The sequence below is a fragment of the Balaenoptera borealis genome, assembly GCF_965194805.1.
Source record: "Balaenoptera borealis genome assembly, chromosome: 5".
Taxonomy (NCBI): domain Eukaryota; kingdom Metazoa; phylum Chordata; class Mammalia; order Artiodactyla; family Balaenopteridae; genus Balaenoptera; species Balaenoptera borealis.
The window spans coordinates 60,426,746-60,446,924 of NC_138862.1; the positions used below are offsets into that span (position 1 = coordinate 60,426,746).

Consider the following 20,179-nt stretch of genomic DNA (forward strand, 5'->3'; position numbering starts at 1 on the left):
TGGGCAAGGGGTGTTAGGGTGGGATGGATGAGGAGAGGTTCTGTGGAGCGGGCAGCTTTAATATATACTGCACATCGAAACAGATATGGCAACTAATTGCCATAATAATCATGGTAACATGATTTGGGACTAGATTCTTTTGCCATAAAGGACATTATTGGGACAATTGGTAGAACTTTAGTGGGGTGTGTGAATTAGAAGCCAGTATTATAATGTTAATTTCTCAATTTTGTTGGTCATATTGTGACTGTTTAGGAGAATGTCCTTGTGTGTGGAAAATATTCACCAAAGTATTCTGAGTCCATAGTTGACTCTCAGATGGTTTAGGGAAAAGGTTATTGTAACATATTTGCAACTTTTATGTAAGTTTGAAATTGTTTCAAAATTTTAGAAAATTTTAAATAGTTAAAAAATACTTTGTATACTGATCCCTTTCATCTTACCATTAAAGTACTATTTAAAAAAATACTGGCATTATTAAACTCTTTCAATCCAAAGAAGTGTGTGGCTTCTGGTTCAAAGAATAGTCATTTTTTCTTCAGCCTATTCTTGTACACGACATTGAAGGAAAACACAGCTTATGCAAAGTTTCGCAGGACAAGGACAAGAACCTATCCTTTCTTGATTATCTTATTAGGTAATTTGTCCTTTAGCATGTATTATATATTTTAAAAATACACTCAATATCTGACTTTCTGTGGAAGTGGATTTGACTCTTTCCTCCTCCTCAACTTTACATGATTATTTTCAAACATACAGAAATAGAAAGAATCACTGAACAGTGGCATACCTGCCACAAAGATGCAATAATTGTTAACATTTTGCTAGTTTGCTCTCTACGTATTGTCTTAGTCCACTCAGACTGCCAAAACAAAAATAACACAGACTGTGTGGCTTAAACAACAAACATTTATTTCTCAGGGTTGTGGAGTCTGGGGAGCCCAAGCTCAAGACAACAGCAGATTCGGTGTCTGGTGGGAGCCGGCATCCTGTTCACAGACGGCAATGTTCTTCACTGCGTCCTCACACGGTGGAAGCAGATTACGTGTCAATCTATGAATTTGGGGGGACACATCCATTCTCTGGCATCTATCTTTGTTGAAGCATTTGAAATCAAGTTGCAGACATCACGACACTTCACTCCTAAATACTCGAGCACGAATTTTCTAATAATAAAGACATTCTCCAACATAATCAAAAGTATTAATTATCCATAAACGAATATCAATAAATTTATCTATGTCATTCATTATTTTGTAACACTAGCTCTAATCAACGTTTCGTATTCAATATTCCTCAATTGTTCTAGAAATGTCTTCTATAGCTTTTTTGGAACTAGCATCTGCAACAACATTCAATAGCTTTTTATCAATAACTTCAATTGCTTATTTGAAGGAACAGCCCTTGCCATGCAATTCACTTTTTCTGCACATTGGAGCAGGGTACGTATAAATGAGAAGCAGAGTGGAGGCTTTTGGAGGAGTGACTTGTGCCTAGAAGCCACTTCGCGGTAGGCACATGAGTTTGAGGTTGGGAGGTAGGTAAGGGCAGGGGCTCATCCTGATTCCTAGCAAAGATAGAACTGCCGGGGCTTCCCTGGTGGCGCAGTGGTTGAGAGTGTGCCTGCCAATGCAGGGGACACGGGTTTGAGCCCTGGTCTGGGAAGATCCCACATGCCGCCGAGCAATTAGGCCCGTGAGCCACAACTACTGAGCCTGCGCGTCTGGAGCCTGTACTCCGCAACAAGAGAGGCCGCGACAGTGAGAGGTCCGCGCACCGCGATGAAGAGTGGCCCCCGCTTGCCGCAACTAGAGAAAGCCCTTGCACAGAAACGAAGACCCAACACAGCCAAAAATTAAAAAAAATAATAAATAAAAATAAATAAATAAAATAAAAATAAAGGAAAAAAAAAAAAAAAGGCCTGCCAGCTAACAAATTAACATTACAACTGGGGTAGGGGTGCGTGTGGAGGGGGTGAGTCGTGAATGGCCGCCAGAGGGCGCAAGACGCGCCGACGGGACCCAAGGTGGCCCTCGGAGCGCGGGCGGGAGGGACGCGCGGGGCCGGGAGCCCGGAGCGCGCGCCGGGGGGGCCGCGGGGCGCGCGCCTGCAGCCCCCTCCCCGCGGCGGGGCGCGCGTGCGCGGTACCTCGGCGGCGGCGGAGGGATCCGGGATGGAAGGCGCTCTGACTGTCCGCCAGGTAAGCGGCGCCGCGCTGGGACGAGTTCCCAAGCCGGGGATTTACCCGGCAGTTTTCTTCACGAAGGTTGTTTGAACCCTCTCAGATTATGAAAATTATTTCGTCTTTTTCCTTTTCTTGGTGCTCTTTAGAGTAATTTGGCAAGTTGTTACCGAGGAAACGGTGTCCTGTGCTTCCTGGGAGCCTTTCGGTCTGCGCGGTGGTGGGAAGATCTGCTTGTTTGTGGGCGTGGAACGCTGGCGTTTGGTCCCGAGATGTCCTAGTCCGGACGCCCCAGCCTAAGGCCCCACTGTCATGATTCCGACCTGGGATCACGTCGATCCAGTCTCACGCCATTCCCTTAACTTTCAGCTCTTGATAAAAGGGCTCAGAACTATGGATAGTTTAAATCACTGTGCTGTCAACCACGTTTTTGGTTTCAGCTAGTTTTATTTGTTTACTACCTTATTTGATTAACGGAAGAACTTGCTGATTAATCTCTAGGGTGAAAGCCCACTTTTGTTGCAGGAGTACCTGCATTTCTGAACACTATCCTCATTGCTTTTACCTTGGTTGTGTGTGTGTATTTTACTTTTAGAGAGTTGCAGTCAGTGCAGTCCCTTTTAATCGAGAGCATTTTATAGTTTATAAAACGGCAGAGGCACTCAAATAATTGTTGGATGAGCAAATAAATGAATGTGCTATGTCAGTTGATTCTCAAAACATTACTATGAAATAGGCCAGGTAGATATTTACAGACCGAAGCAGTCACTCATTCAGCTGTGTCCCTGGCACTGCGTGTTTGGGATAAATGGGGAGCAACACAGACGATCCCTGCTCTCAGTGAGCTTATTGTCTAGACTAGAGAGCATTGTTACCCAGACTGTGGAGTGGAGAAAACAGATTTAGAGAGGTTGAGCGACTGCAAGTGACCGCGTAGCTAATACCTTAGAGAGCTAGGATTCTGCTGTGGCCACTCTGTAAAGCCAGAATGGACTCCTACCCAACATTTGATTTGGAGAGAGAAACTGACGATGCCACACACACACCGTGAAGAGGTTTAGTACTTATATTTAAAGGCGTATTACTTATATATGTACATAGTGAAGAGGGAAGAGCAGGGCAGTCTTCTCAAGAAGATCCAAAATGATTTGAAAGGGCAAGGGAAGGAGGCTGGCTCTGGGCTTTTATTGTGGTTAGGGGGTGGGGTCAGGGGTTCCTGTGTGCCTACAGGGTCTTGCTTGGTTTGACTCTCCCACCCACACCAAAGGAAAGAGCACCCAGGCTTTTTTTTTTTTTTTTTTTTTTTTGCCAACTTGCCCATTTGAGGGACAGAGAGGAAGAAGGAGGGGGTGAGGCCTAAAAGCTGTCAGCAGGCAAACATAAAAAAATTGAATGAGACTGTTTACAGTTCACCGTTGGTGTCTGACTGATGACTGAAATGTACCATTTTTCATTGAGTTTTAATTTTGAACTTGTTTAACTAAGCCATCATGGCTGTGGTATGAGGGCTGCAGCCTGAAGTCAGTAAGGAAAATGTAAGTTCCATGGAATGCCTTGTTCAAGAGCCCAATGATGTGTATTTTGAGAAATAAAATGAGTACCTTGGTCACTATTAGTAATGTCTAGAACTCTTGATGGGGATAAGGAGTGTCTTGGTGAGGCCTTTTATTGTGGCTTTAGTTTATGTATAGACACGTGGACCATGATTTATATTTTGAGTATCTGAAAGCAAGAGAGTTCCAGAGTTCTTTACTCCAAATGGTACAACTCCTAGGCAATGGCCCAAGAGTCTGTGAAAATGTGCAGATGGAGCCGACTGTTGGCCAGAGCATTCAGTGTTAAGAAAACTGTGGGAAGTTCAGCCAGTTGTGCAGACCTCTGGGTCCTTTCCTTCCTCAGAGACATCCTGGTTAAGGGATGAAAAGCAGTAGGTCTCCAGTGAGCTCCAGCACGTGTAGGGGTCATGATGCTGTCCACTGAACAGCAAGTTTGTCCCTCACACTTCAGATGGGAGTTAGAAGTGTTGAACGCCTATTGCTTTCACTCGGTTGAATCCAAACTGGTCTCCAGGTATTCAAGGGGTTCGGGAGAGGGGTGACCTCTTCTAGCACCATGACATCTGAATGAGAGAACAGGGGAGGGCCATGCCTGCCTGTAGGTGGGATATGCCGGAGGGCCCAGGTGTGTTTCTGTCCTGCAGCAAGGAGACCTTGGTGGCTATGTTGAGCTTGCAAGGTGTTGCTCCCAGGACCCAAGGCATAATGGGCAACTGGGTATGGAGGGTCATAGGCTCAGGGCTTGTGAGAGCCTCTGCTTCTAGGAGGGTCCAGTGTGCTGTCAGTCATGGCTGTTTAAATGGCATATTGTGTGGAGGTGAGGAGAGAGTTTCTTGCACCAGAAGCCAGTGGACAACTTACGGACACTGTGGGTGGTCCAGAGACTCCAGGAGTCATGAAAAGAGGCTGCTAAAGTCTCTACAGTGAAGGATTCTTTGTGTGTTTATATGTGTGTTTGTGTGTGGGGTTTTTTCGTGTGTGGGGGGATAGGGGGAGGAAGTAGCACTGTTGAGAGTGTCTGTTACATTATAATTTTGACAAATTTTAGAATCTTTTTTGGGAATCCACCTATTAAGGGTGGATTGACCTGCAAGTAACAGCGTAAACAGGCTTAAGTAAAATTTGTAAATGAGTAATATATAGCCTCCAGTATCCAAAAGGACCTAAAGGATGTTGGACTTTGCTTTTTTTAATTTATTTTATTCAAGTATAGTTGATTTACAATGTTGTGTTAATTTCTGCTGTACAGCCAAGTGATATATACATTCTTTTTCATATTCTTTTCCATTATGGTTTATCACAGGATATTGAATATATATTGTTCCTTGTTGGACTTGTTTTAATGTTGCTCCTTGACATTGTCAGGGATGGAGTGGCCCTTGGTTTACCAAATAGTTTTCACGAATATAACCAAGGTAGCAGGCCTTACACTATGTGTGGGGCAATGACCCATCCTCTTTTCATGAGTATTTGCACGTCCTGAATGGGTGTGTCAAAAGAATGTCCTCAGAGGAGGATGTAATCAATGTAACATCATCATACCTGTGCTCCTGGAGAGAATTGGATACAGTTACCTATAAAGGTTGTATGTGGTGGCAAGGCTTTTGAGATACCTTATGGGTAGCCAGGTAAAGGTATATCATGTCCCTCTGGAGGGGAAGGCAAACTGTGACTGAGAAGTCACTGAACAGAACATATTTGTCAAACTTATAACATCAAAATACTTACCAGTTTCTGATTGGATGGTGTCAGTAATTTTAATAGTATTGGGTAGAGGGGCCTTCACGGGTAGGACCATAGCATCAGGGATACAGGAATCAACTGTGAGGCACTATTCATTTTTCCATCTTTACCAGGCCACATTGGGCTGTTAAATGGAGAAGCAATAGGGATAATCACTCTTTCACTAATTAGCTCTTATATAATAAATCTCAATCTTTGAAGGCCCTGTTTTATTTTACATTGAGCTATGTTAGCTATTTTAACTAGGGGTTGAGGGGTGGTGCATAGAGTCCGACTTTTATAAAAGCCATTTTGTAAGCCCCAAAGACTTGATGTAAATTTATTACTCATTGGGTCAGAGCATCCTTTGCCACCACAGGATATTTTAGGGCAATATGTTCTATGACCAGGGAGAATTTAGGCAAGATAGTAGTTCTGGTAGTTAAGGTGAGACATACCTATTTGTTGTCTATTTTATGTTGAGTAATTCCTCTAAGATTATAGAGGGTAACTTGTTTAAATTTAGTTCTTTTTTTTTTTTTTTAATTTAGTTCTTTAGATCTTCAGGTATAACTGTAGTTTGAGCCCAGTATTGATTAGAACCATGAAGATTTACCAATCAGTGCATTTCAGCGGATGTTGAAGTTCATTCAAAACCTATGCTATAAATCCCACTCCTGTGCATATATCTAGAGAAAAGATACATGCACCCCAATGTTCATAGCAGCACTGTTTACAATAGCCAAGACATGGAAGCAACCTAAGTGTCCATCAATAGATGAATGGATAAAGGAGATGTGGTACATATATATACAATGGAATATTACTCAGCCATAAAAAAGAATGAAATAATGCTATTTGCAGTAACATGGATGGATCTAGAAATTATCATATTAAGTGAAGTAAGTCAAGGACAAAAATCATATCATGTCACTTATATGTAGAAGCTTAAAAAAAATGATATAAATGAACTTATTACAAAACAGAAAGAGACTCACAGACATAGAAAACAACCTTATGGTTACCAGAGGGGATGGTGCGGGCGGGGAGAGGTAAATTAGGAGTTAGGGATTAACATGTGCACACTACTATATATAAAACAGATAAACAATAAGGACCTACTGATGTTGAATATCTTGTAATAACCTATAATGGAAAAGAATCTGAAAAAGAATATATATTTAGAACTGAATCACTTTGCTGTACACCTGAAACTGACACAACACTGTAAGTTAACTATACTTCAATAAAAAAATGGTTATATATTTTTTAAAAACCCTATGCTGTAGAGGTATGAAAGCCAATCTTTACCTTTTGTTGTATAAATTATTTTAATACGTTTTGGATTTCCAGCTGCGTCAAATTGTGGACCTCTGTTTCAAGTTTTTTTTTTTTTTTTGGTTGGTTTCTTCTCCCTGTATCCAGCCGTGTTTGTTTCTTTTTTTCTCTCTCTTTTTGATGGTTAGTGAATGTACTTCCTGTGGAGGGGGTCCTCTCTATCCTTTCATATTGGTAAATTTCTTCCTCCAGAGACCCTCAAATCAGTATCACCAGGGTTAGGGGCTTCCCCCATGGCAGTGGTTACTTCATAGAGTTTAGGAAACTCAAGCTGAAGTTGTGTTTGAATTACCCCTTTACTGTGCCACACGGGTGCTGTGGGTGCTTTTCCCTGTAACCCTGAGGATCAGCATTTTTGTTAAAAGAGGCATAGGTGGTGACTGCAGTAGCCTATGCAGCAGTGTTTAAGATCCTGGTGAGCTTTGTGCTCTTATGATGGAAGCCGCTCCACCCCCGCTCCCTTTTTTTTTTAACTCTATAGTGACTGTTCTTTCACGAGTGACCACCCCATGGGCCAATATCTTGCATAGGGTATAACCTTTCCCCTAAGCACTCTATAGGTTGAGGCCAGTGCCTGGTTGAGACATCTGATTCATTTATTTTATTTCTTCGTGTTTGTATAAATCAGAGTTAATTTACCAATTTCCCTACCAATGGACAGTAAGGTTGTTTCCACTTTCTTGGTGATACAAACATTGTTAACTTCATGTACATTAAATTGCTGGTGGTAGTACATGTATACCCACCTTAGACCCTACTAGGCATTGCAAATTATTCTCCAAAGAGGTTGAACCAGTTGTTAACTCCCGTTACTTTTTTTTTTTTTTTTTTTCTGTTTAATTGTTCCTCTAGCTGACTATGAACTCCTGGTTCACTCTAGTGCCAACTAAACTACCTAATAAATAGTAGCAGTTGGAAAGTATATGTTGCATGTATAAACATATGAATTATAGAAGCAAAAACATATTAATTACTCTTTTCTAAAAGCTTACATACTGTCCTTTTTATATTGATTTGAGTATTTTGAACATTAACTGTTTTCTTTTTAAAATGGGGCATTTCTCAGTAAGTAGTTTAATTGTTTGATACTTGTTTCCAGGTAGTAAATGAAAGGGATTCAAGCTTTGCTGCTGAGTTACAGGAAGAGTTAGAGGAAAATCTTAGTCCAGTTGTGGATGAGAATAATATAGTGTCAGCTACAAAACAGGGGCCCAATTTACATAACTGGAGTGGTGACTGGAGCTTTTGGGTAATATATTTTCTTTCTTATATCTTCATTTTAATCTTAAATGCAATATTTCTTTGTCTATAGCAATTCTTATTTATAATATTTTCTTATTAACTTCTAGACTTTAGATATTTAAGTTTTAATCCAGAGTCCCAAAGACATTTCTGGTTATGCTCTCCTTTGGCCACTAGAATGCAGTGTTGTGGCCACTGCATTGCGATGCAGTGATGGAGTAGGATTATCTGCTCCAGTTTCCCTGGGAGAAAACTACACCACAGAAATGGATTCCACTTACATTGTTGTTCCTTATATTGGCAAGAGACTAATATCATACAGAAACTGTATTTCTCAGTGTTACTGAGAAACCAGCCACTTTACATAATTTTGATTTAAAGAATTAGTTCCTGTACCTAAAAGGAGGTTTAATAACAACGTTTGACCTGTAGTGTGTAATGATTATAGGATAGGTTTTAAAGGTAGGAGTTTCATATTCTTTTTGCCCTGTGTTCACCTGGTTGTATATCCTGGATATGCTTCAGGTTTCCCCACTGTAAAATGAGACTCTTGCTTGTTGATTAGGAGCACAGAGTCTTTGGTAAGAACAACATTTCTGTTACCATATGAATGCCAGCAGTTATTATTTTAAAGGGCTCATTCTAAATCTAGCAATTCCTATGAGAGTTATGAGCCATTTGATAGAATCTGGTGTAATGCAACTGTAAGTGAAATTTACATAAGATTCTAAGGCATATGTAGTTCCAATACTTATTCATTAGAAAGCTCGTCTCTTGAGGATTAGGTATACTTGGTAGCAGAATTTCTTATAATTTTAGACTAGATTAAGAAAAAACATAATATTAACAGGTTATAAGGATCAGTTTAAGCACCATTATTCCGTTCATAATTAGCAGCTCATTTATTGAATGCTATTGAATCTTAGCATAAATAACAGGTTCTTACTGCCCATTAAAAAAATTAACATCATATATTTTTTTGGAATCATATACTAAGGAAAATATTTAATTGCTAAGAAATATACTAAAATAGCTACATATCCTAAAAATCATGTCATCTATATTGATTATATTATTTTTGGTCACATTTTGAGGAAGTTTATGACTGCTGTAGTGTTTTCACCCTTCTGCACTGTGATTTTTATAGCTTATGTTATAGTTTGGAAAACCTTTATAGCTCCAAGTGTTATCTACAGGGCTAGACTGTAGCAGTTCCTGTGGCAGACTTAAAACAAAAAAGGGTGAAGCAAGAAAAGGAAAAAGCAAAGGAATGAGAGGATTTAGAAATAGAAGGAGAGAGAAAAATAGAGGTAAGTGTTCTAGAGCTTTGCTCCTCTTTAAGTTTGGTATGTGGGGCTAGCAGACTCGGCATTACCTGATTAGAAATGCAGAATCCTGGGCCCAACCTCAGACCTACTGAATCAGAATCTTCATTTTCACAAGAATTCCAGGTGATTTGTATGCACATTCAAGTTTGAGAAGCACTGACTTAGAGTGTCAAATGTTCACTTTGGCTCAGTTTAAGTTTCTATGATGATTGCAAACACTTTATTTTGAGGACTTTTTATATGAATTCGCATGGAATAGATTTACAGACAAATACAACATCTCAGAAATTTTACTAACTTTTCCAGAGGTCACTTATTCAGAAACTAGAACTATCAGAGCTTAGAAGCAAACAAAACCAAAAAAGAACCTGAAGAGCTAAATCAGAGTTGATGCCGATGGATCTTGTAAAAGGAGAATCCCTAAGCTTTCATTTGGAATTTCTTTAATGTATTTTTTGACATGTTTTTTATAAGCCTAAATAAGTAGGTTCCCATTGTGTAATTGAATAGATTATTGGAGATGGGAATTATTTGGTGATGACACATGGACAGTAGCAAGAAATGATAGCAGAAGCTCAAAAAGTGTAGGAACTTGGGCCTCTCAATGTGGAGGCCAAAGGTCTATGCAGAGCATTGACTCTAATATAGTACTGTAGCTGGTAAAAATGGTTAAGAAGTCTGGAAAATAAATAATGCATTTTTTTCCCTCTGCCATTTTAAATCCACATGCTTCTACCACTCTACTCCGCCATGTTGCCATTTTCATGTTCTCCCGGCAATAAAGTAGGAATTGAATGAGTACAGTAAGATGGCAGAGTTCACCGAGAGATCCAAAAGTAACAGAACGAAGACCAATAGCATAACAGGAAAATATTCATGCGGCACATGACTGGGTAGTTAAGCAAAGAATTAGTAGAGTGTCAGAGCCGTTTCACTGGAACACCCAAGGAACCTAGTTTTGCGCCTTTTCACTTTGGGAAAGTTTCTACCAAAAAAGATTGAGCACTTTGTAAACTTTTGGTATTTAAAGTGTTAAGCCCCAGGGATCTGAAAACTTCACTTAGGTGGAATATCTCATATATTCTGGCCCGGCTAACTCTATTGATCTAACTGTAATGAATTTAGAGGCCAGCATGATATAATTGAACAAATTGGAGATCAGGAACAAAACATCTGGGATAGAGTGCGTGCTCTGCCCCTGGTGATTTCACTGTGTAGTGCTCTTGAGTATGTTGTTTAACCTGTTCGGCCTCAGGTGGCTCACTTGTAAAATTCGAGATTGGGCCATAGTATTGCAGCACCAGTGTGTCTTGAATCAAGACAAAAGAGGTTTATGGCTAGCAAGTGCTCATAAATTACAGTCCTGAAAGCTTTGTGTCTGTCGGTCATAAGAGAGTATGTTACATGGGGAACACCTTCCTTTAACATTGTCCCAGTTGTAAAAAGGTTGAAAAGTTCTAGATAAGAGGACATAATATTTGTACTATTGGAAAATTATTTTGATGCTTTCCCGCAAATAAAAAAAATTGTGAAAACTTAACAAAAGGATACAAGAAAGTAAACCAAAGTTTATTAAGGTTTCCCCCCCACCCCCGAAGTTGATTTATTTTAGACCCTATCCATTTAATCTTAATAGACTGGCTAGTGTCTTTCTGACAGTAGGACTTTAATTTAAATGAATATGATTAAATCACCGTAGCAACTGATACTGAGATCAAAAGCTACAGATTTTCGATGTCCATCTTATAATATAAACATAGGAATCTTGTTACATTTGTTTTATTTTTTTATTTTAAAATGAAAATATTTAATCCTAGTATGTGGGAGGTGAGTTTTATCATTAACTTTTAAATCCTAATGTAACAATAAAAATGATGTGAAATGAAGAAATGAAATTTAAAATGAAGTTAATAGGAAATAACTATTTATGCTTTGCCCTTTATCTGTTAGCAAAAATACATAGCAGAAGAAAAAAACCCAAAATCAAAAACTTTTTTTTTTCCTGACTAAGGTAATGGTATAGTCCCCGTGGATTAGGTCCCAGAGGAAAAGCATACAGAGATCTGCAGCAGATGCATTTATTTAGTGTTAACTTCTCTTAGTGCTGTAGAGCTAGCAACTATTGGGAGTAGAAAAAAGCCTTTGAGATTTTCTGTTATGTATGTTTAGAAGATGACATCCTTTACTGGATTTTTAAAAATTTTTATTGGAGTATAGGTGATTTACAATGTTGTGTTAGTTTCAGGCATACAGCAAAGTGAATCAGTTATATATATACATATATCCACTCTTTTTGTTTTTTTTTAGATTCTTTTCCATATAGGCCATTACAGAGTATTGAATAGAGTTCCTTGTGCTATACAGCAGGTTCTTATTAGTTATCTATTTTATGTATAGTAGTGTGTACAGGTCAATCCCAGTCTCCCAATTTATCCCTCCCCACCCCTTATTCCCTGGTAACCATAAGTTTGTTTTCTACATCCGTGACTCTACTTCTATTTTGTAAATAAGTTCATTTGTACCCTTTTTTTTTAGATTCCACATATAAGCATATGATATTTGTTTTTCTGTGTCTGACTTACTTCACTAAGTATGAAAATCTCTAGGTCCATCCATGTTGCTGCAATACTGGATTTTTTTTTTTTTTTTTTAGTAATCTTTTATTTATTTGTTTATTTTTATATTTATTTTTGGCTGTGTTGCGTCTTCGTTTCTGTGCGAGGGCTTTCTCTAGTTGAGGCAAGCGGGGGTTACTCTTCATCGCGGTGCGCGGGCCTCTTCACTATCGCGGCCTCTCTTGTTGTGGAGCACAGGCTCCAGACGCGCAGGCTCAGTAGTTGTGGCTCACGGGCCCTGCTGCTCCGCGGCATGTGGGATCTTCCCAGACCAGGGCTCGAACCCGTGTCCTCTGCATTGGCAGGCAGATTCTCAACCACTGCGCCACCAGGGAAGCCAATACTGGATTTTTTAAATAGAAGCATTAGTGCTTTGGGTAAGGTACTTAATAAAGTTCCCATTTAAAAATATTTGTCACTTGTATATACTTATTCCTTAATAGATGATTAGTTGATATTTGCATTTTAAAAGTGGAAGGATTTATAAAGTTTTCTGAATTGTGTAAGTAAAATTAAAACTAAATTTGTTAAGAGGTCCTTGATGTGTTTTTCTTTAAATAATTGTGTATTTGGAAATCTTGACAAATATAAATAGAATAAAGAAGTATTTGATATCAGATCCCTCAGTTCTTTGATTTAGTAAGGGCAATAGGAAAAAGAAGAGGTGGAGTAGGAGAATTTTAAAGAGATTAGAAAATTTGTTGTTTCTTTTTTTGCTCTAAAACATTTTAAGAGCAAAACAAGTCTAGATTTTAAAATATTATCTACATATGTACAGATAATAAGTAGTATACCTATGTTTTAATAAAAAATATTATGTTTGAAGTTTTCTAGATCATAATCTAGTTTTTCTAATTGTACAAGAAATCAGAAGTCTTGATTGTGTGCTTTGTCATTGACGTATTGCATGATCATATTATTGTTATTCACAGGTAAGCGTTTCCACTTATAACTGGGGGATAAAACTTGCCACAAACCAGATTTATAGGTACATCATGACGATTAATTAATGTTGCACTGTACATTTTTTTTTAAAGCCCACGAGGATTAATTAGTATGTTTGTAACAAACTTTGGCAACTAAGAGGCTTCCTGTAATATGCTGTCCTCCACAACATATCTTGGATTTTTTTCAAGCTAAAAATGATATTTTGTATTTTCACTTTGGAAACTGATAAAAAGAGTAAACTCGTTTTCCAATTTCTGTTGGCTTAAAAAACATATTTTATGCAATTAAAAATTTCAATTATAGATAGATATTGTTTGAAAAACCTAGATCTCTTTTTAGCACTTTTAGATTTAATTATAAAGGGATAGGAACTAACATTTCTAGCAATATGGAGAGAGCACTGTCTAACTTAAAAGCTCTTTTGCTACCAAGTACCTAGAAATTCTCCGTGAAATGTTAGAAACATCTTTTTAATACAATGCTTTTCTGGGCTCTCTAGGTAGCAAGGGAAATAACTAAGGGCTAAAGGAGAAGAGGGAACTGATTGCCAGAGTTGTACGCATGAGAATTAATGCTGAGGCAGCCCTGAGGAGTTTATTAGTCTCAGTAACCAAAGGTTTAATGGCCACCCCGGGATAGGGGATGATGCCTTGGATTTGTAGGAATTGGAACTGAGAACTTTTTACAAAGCTATGACTCTTGAAGAGTTTTACCCTCTGTGAAAGGGCAGGTTGAAGACAAGGAAGCTTATCTGTCTCAACTTGGGCTGGGGGTGGTGGGGGAAACTGGGACTTGGATTTGGGACTTGGATTTAATACTTTATGAGCGAGCAGAAGGAGATTCAATAGATAGCATGTTAGTCCCTCTAAAACTTCCTGTCCAACTACCAGAGTGAGCTGCTATTACCCTAGTCACACTTGGCTCAATCATTACGTTATTTTAATTGCATTGTTTCTCTGGTCAAGATGTTACTAAGTAGTAAAATGGCCTAATGGTAGGCAGTACAAATAAGGGTATGGGGTATTGACATCTGAATCAGAATTAAAAGCACTTTAAACATTTTCCCCTCTTACACAGAATTAACACCTTTATTCTATCCCTACCAACCTTTCCTTCTTTTACTCTTTTTTTTTCACTTGTAGTTTGAGATAATTTTACATTCACATGTAGTTGTAAGAATAATAGAGATACTCTGTACCCTTTAAACAGTTTTGCCTAATGGTAACATCCTGCAAAACTGTAGTACAATATCACGGCTAGCATATTGATATTGATAAGGTCAAGATATGGAACATTTCTTTCACAACAAGAATCCTTTTTATAGGCACAACCCTTTTATAGACACAGCCACTTTATTTCTGCCCCTTGCCCCTACTTAACCCTTGGCAACCACTAACCTGTTTTCCAGGTTAGTGGAAAACATTTTCCATTTTGATAATTGTTTCATTTCAAGAATATTATATAACAGAAATAATACAGTTATGTAACATTTTATATTGGCTATTTTCACTCATATTCCCCTGCAGATCCATCCATTTTGTTTTATGTACCAATAGTTTATTCCTCTTTAATGCTGAGTAGTATTCCATGGTATGGATCAATCACAGTTTAACCATTCTTCCATTGAAGAACATCTGGGCTGTTTCCAGTTTTCGACCATGATGAATAAAGCTGCTATAAACATCCACGTACAGGTGTTTGTGTGAACATAAGTTTTCATCTGGGATAAATGCCCAGGAGTGCAATTGTTGGGTCATCTGATCGTTGCATATTTAGTTTTTAAGAAACTGCCAAACTTTTCCAGAGTTGCTGTACTATTTTACATTTCCACTAGCAAAGTGTGAGTGATACAATTTCTCTGCATTCTTGCCTCCTTGTTGACTGTTTTTATCGTGAAAAGGGCCCTTACATATAAATTTAAATTTTAGAATATAGCCATACCTTGTTTTATTGCACTTCACAGATATTGCATACTTTACAAATTGAAGGTTTGTAGCTTGTGTTGAGCAAGCCTGTCAGTACCATTTTTCCAACAACATTTGCTCACTTTGTGTCTCTGTGTCACATTTTGGTAATTCTTGCATATTTCAAACTTTTTTTATTGTTATATTTGTTATGGTGATCTGTGATCAATGATCTTTGATGTTAGTATTGTAATTGTTTGCGGATGTTTTATGTCCGAACATAAGACATTTACCTTGATCAGTAAATGTTTTATGTTCTGACTGCTCCACTGACCTGCCGTTCCCCTGTCTCTCATCCTCTCTGTGGACCTCCCTATTCCCTGAGACACAATAATATTGAGATTAGGCCGTTTAATAACCCTGCAAGTGTTCAAGTGAAAGGAAGAGTCATACATCTCTCACTTTAAATCAAAAGCTAGAAGTGATTAAGCTTAGTGAGGAAAGCATGTCAAAAGCCGAGATAGGCTGAAAGCTAGGCATTTTGCGTCAGTTAGCCATGTTTTGAATGCAAAGGAAAAGTTCTTGAAGGAAACTAAAAGTGCTACTTCAGTGAACAGGAATGATAAGGAAACAAAATAGCCTTATTGCTGATACGGAGAAAGTTTTAGTGGTCTGCATAGAAGATCAAACCAGCCACAACAGTCCCTTAAGCCAAAGCCTAATCCCGACAAGGTCCTAACTCTCTTCAGTTCTGCAAAGACTGAGAGAGGTAAGGAAGCTGCAGAAGAAAAGTTTGAAGCTGGCAGATGCTGTTTCATGAGGTTTAAGGAAGGAAGCCATCTCCATAACATCAAAGTTCAAGGTGAAACTGCAGTAAAATTATCCAAAATATCTCGCTAAGATAATTAACAAAGGTGGCTACACTAAGCAATAGATTTTCAATGTAAACAAAAGAGCCTAATACTGGAAGAAGATGCCATCTAGGACATTTATAGCTGGGGAGGAGAAGTCAGTGCTTGTCTTCCGAGCTTCAGAGAACAGGCTGACTCTCTTGTTAGGGTCCAATGCTGCTGGTGACTTAAGTTGAGGCCAGTGCTCATTTACCATTCTGAAAATCCTAGGGCCCTTAAGAATTATGCCAAATCTACTCTGTGCACAACAAGGCCCGGATGGCAGCACATCTGCTTACAATATGGTTTACTGACTATTTTAAGCCCACTGTCGAGACCTGCTGCTTAAAAAAAAGAGTTCTTCAAAATATTACCGCTCATTGACAATGCATCTGGTCACCCAGGAGCTCTGATGGAGATATACAAGGAGATTAATGTTGTTTTCATGCCTGCTAACACAACATTCATGATGCAGCCCATGGGTCAAGGAGTAACTTCGACTTTCAATTCTTGTTATTTAAGAAATACATTTCATAAAACTATAGCTGACATAGGAAGTGATTCCTCTGATGGGTCTGGGCAAAGTAAATTGAAAATCTTCTGGAAAGGATTCACCATCCTAGATGCCATTAAGAACGTTTGTGATTCTTGGGGAGAGGTCAAAATATCAACATTAACAGGAGTTTGGAAGAAGTTGATTTCAGCTCTCATGGATGACTTTGAGGGGTTCAGTACTTTAGTGGAGGAAGTAACTGCAGATGTGGTGGAAATAACAAGAGAACTAGAATTAGAAGTGGAGCCTGAAGACATGACTGAATTGCTGCAATCTCAGGATGAACCTTTAACAGATGAAGAGTTGCTTTTTATAGATGAGCAAAGAAAATGTTTTCATGAGATGGAATCCACTCGTAGTGAAGATGGCGTGAAGATTGCTGAAATGACAACGAAAGGATCTAGAGTATGACATAAACTTAGTTAATAAAGCAGCAGCAGGGTGTGAGAGGATTGACTACAGTTTTGAAAGAACATCTACTGTAAGTAAAATACTATCGAACCGTATTTGCATGCTACAGATAAATCATTCATGAAAGGATGAGTCAGTCTATGTGACAGACTTCATTGTAGTATTATTTTAAGAAATTTCCATAGTCACCCCAACTTCAGCAACCACCACCTTGTTCAGTCAGCAGTTGTCAACATTGAGGCAAAAATCTCCACCAGAAAAAAGATTATGACTTGCTGAAGGCTTGGATGATGGTTAGCATTTTTTAGCAATAAAGTATTTTTTAGTTAAGGTATTTACATTTTTTTTAGACATAATGCTATTGCACATTTAATAGACTACAGTATAGTGTAAACATAACTTTTGTATACAGTGGGAAACCAAAAAATTTGAATGGCTCACTTTATTGCAATATTTACTTTATTGCGGTGATCTGGAACTGAACCTGCAGTATCTTTGAGGTATGCCTGTGATCTTGTCTGTATCTGCAAACGATCTTGCTGGGATTTTGGTAGAAATTGTGTAAAACCTATATATCTTCGGGGAAGATTGGCATTTTTACTACATTGAGTCTTTCAATCCAGGGGCGTGGTATGTCTCTCTGTGTATTTAGATCTCTTGATTTCTTTCATCAGTGTTTTCTAGTTTTCAGCATACACATCTTTTCTTATTGTGTTCATATTGGGATTTCTGTTTAGACAATCATGTCATATATAAACAAAGATGGTTTTACTTCTCCCTTATTGATCTGTATGTTTTTTGTTTCCTTTTCTTACCTTGTGCTGAATAGAACTTGCAACACTATGTTGAATAAGAGTGGTAAGAATGGACATCCTTGGCTTTTTCTTGATCTTAGGGAGAAAGCATTGTCTTTCACTATTGAAGTATTTTGTTAACTATAGGTATTTTGTAGATGTTCTTTATCAAATTGAGGAAGTTTCCTGTATTCCTATTTTTCTGAGTTTTTAAAATCACAAATGGGACTTCCCTGGTGGCACAGTGGTTAAGAATCTGCCTGCCAATGCAGGGAACATGGGTTCAAGCCCTGGTCCGGGCAGATCCCACATGCCACAGAGCAACTACGCCTGCGAGCCACAATTACTGAAGTCCACGCACCTAGAGGCCGTGCTCTGCAACAAAGAGAAGCCACTGCAGTGAGAAGCCCACGCACCACAACGAAGAGTAGCCCCTGCTTGCTGCAACTAGAGAAAACCCGTGTGCAGCAACAAAGACCCAACGCAGCCATAAACAAACAAACAAATTAATTAATTAATAAAATCACAAATGGACATTGACTTTTGTGAAATTTTATTTCTGTTTCAAATGATGTGGTAATGTGATTTTTCTTTTTCAACATGTTAGTATGGTGAATTACGTTGGTCGATTTGTGAATGTTGAACCTGCCTTGGATTCCAGGAATAAACTCCAGTTGGTCATATTGTATAATTTTCATTTATTGCTGTATTGCAGTTGCTAGTATATTGTTAGGGATTTTGCATCTATATTTATGAGGGATATTGTTCTGTAATTTTCTTTTTTTGTACTGTCTTTATCTTGTTTTGGTATCAGGGTAATACTACCTTAATATAGTGAGTAGGGAAGTGCTCCCTTCTCTTCTGTTTTTTAGAAGAGGCTGTATAGACTTAGAGTTAATTTTTTTAAAGTTTTATAAAATTCTCCACGGAAGCCATCTGGGACTGGAGATTTCTTCCTTGGGAGATTTAAAATTATAGAGTCAATTTCATTAATGGTTGTAAATCTATTCAAATTATTTCATATTGAGTGAGTTGTGATAGTTTGTGTCTATTCATCTAAGTTGTCATATTTATATGTGTAGAGCTGTTTATAGTATTGCCTTATTTCCTTTTGATGTCTTTGGAGTCTGTAGTGCTATATACCTTGTCTTATTCCTCATATTGGTGATTCATATCTTTTTGCTCAAGGTTTTTTTTCCTTTGTCAGTCTTGCTATAGATTTGCCAGTTTCACTGATTATTTTAAAAGAATCATCTCTTTTTTCATCGATACTCTATTTTTGTTTTTCTGTTTCATTGATTTCTCTTATCTTTATTATATACTTTTTTTTTTTTTTTTTTTTGCTCATGTTGGGTTTATTTTGCTCTCTCTCTTCTAAGTTTTTGAGTTGGACACTGAGATTATTAGACTTTTCCCCTTTTCTAATGTGTGTATTTAGTGCTATAAATTTGTTTCTCAGCTTCAATTGTGTCCCACAAATGTTGATATATTGTATTTTTATTTTCATTCAGTTCAGTATATTTTTTATTTCCCCTGAGACTTCCTCTTTGGCCCATGGATTATTTAGATGTGCGTTGTTTAGTGTCCAAGTGTTTGGGAATTTTTGTGCTATCTTCCTGTTGCTGATTTCTAGATTGATTTCATTATGGTCAGAAAACACACTCTGTATGATTTCACTTCTCTTAATTTGTTGAGATGTGGCTGAACATATAGTCTATCTTGGTTTTTGATCCAATACACTTGATATTATCAGTCTTTAAAGTTTTGCTAACCTTATACATTTGAAATAGTACCTGAGAGAACGTAGATGAACTAGACAAATTCCTAGAAAAACACTAACTACTGAAACTGACTCAAGAAGAAATAGAAAATCTCAAAAGACCTATAACAAGGAAAGAGATTGAATTACTAAGAAAACCAAACCAAACCAAACCAAAGCAAGAAAACTTCACAGAGTAAAGCTCAGTACCAGATGGCTTCACTGGCAGATTCTACCACATTGTTTAAAGGAGAATTAACACAAATCCTTCAAAATCTCTTCCATTAAAAAAAAAAAAAAAAAAGGAACACTTCCTAAATCATTCACTGAGGCTAGTGTTACCCTGATTCTAAAACCAAAATTAATTGAAAATCTATACATTGCAGTGAACAACTTGAAAACGAAATTTAAAAAAGAATTCCATTTACAATAGCATCAAAAGAATAAAATACTTAGGAATAAATTTAACAAAAGAAGTGTAAGACAGGAACACTGAAACTATGAAGCCGCATGAAATAAATTTTAGATTCTATAAATAAATGAAAAGATATTTTTTGTTCATGCGTTGGAAGATTTAACATTGTTGAGATGGCAGTACTCCCTAAACTAATCTACAAATTCAGTGCCATCCCTATCAAGATCCCAACTGATTTTTTTTTTTTTTGGTGTGGAAATTTACAAGCTGAATCTAAGTTCATATGGAAATGCAAGGGCCAAGAATATCTAAGACAATCTTGAAAAAGAGTGAAGTTGGAAAATATAAACATCCTAATTTCAAAACTTACTACAAAGCTACAGTAATCAAGACAATGTGGCCCTGATATAAGGCTAGACACATAGATTAATAGAATAGAATAGAGTCTAGAAATAAACTCTCACATTTATGGTCAGTTAACTTTTGACAAGGGTGCCAAAACAATTCATTGAGGGAAATAGT

General features: G+C 37.8%; 1 protein-coding gene across 2 annotated transcripts in view; it reads left to right on the forward strand.

Moving 5' to 3' along the window:
* The first annotated feature begins 1,609 nt into the window (after positions 1 to 1,609).
* Positions 1,610 to 20,179, forward strand: part of GRAMD1C (GRAM domain containing 1C) — an 87,743-nt gene continuing 69,173 nt past the window's right edge. The window contains exon 1 of one of the 2 annotated variants that reach the window (XM_082394708.1): positions 1,610 to 2,200. In XM_082394708.1, coding sequence (XP_082250834.1) covers positions 2,174 to 2,200 — 27 coding nt within the window. In that variant the 5' untranslated portion in view covers positions 1,610 to 2,173. The remainder of the gene's footprint in view (positions 2,201 to 20,179) is intronic. The other variant, XM_082394707.1, reaches the window with a different exon arrangement.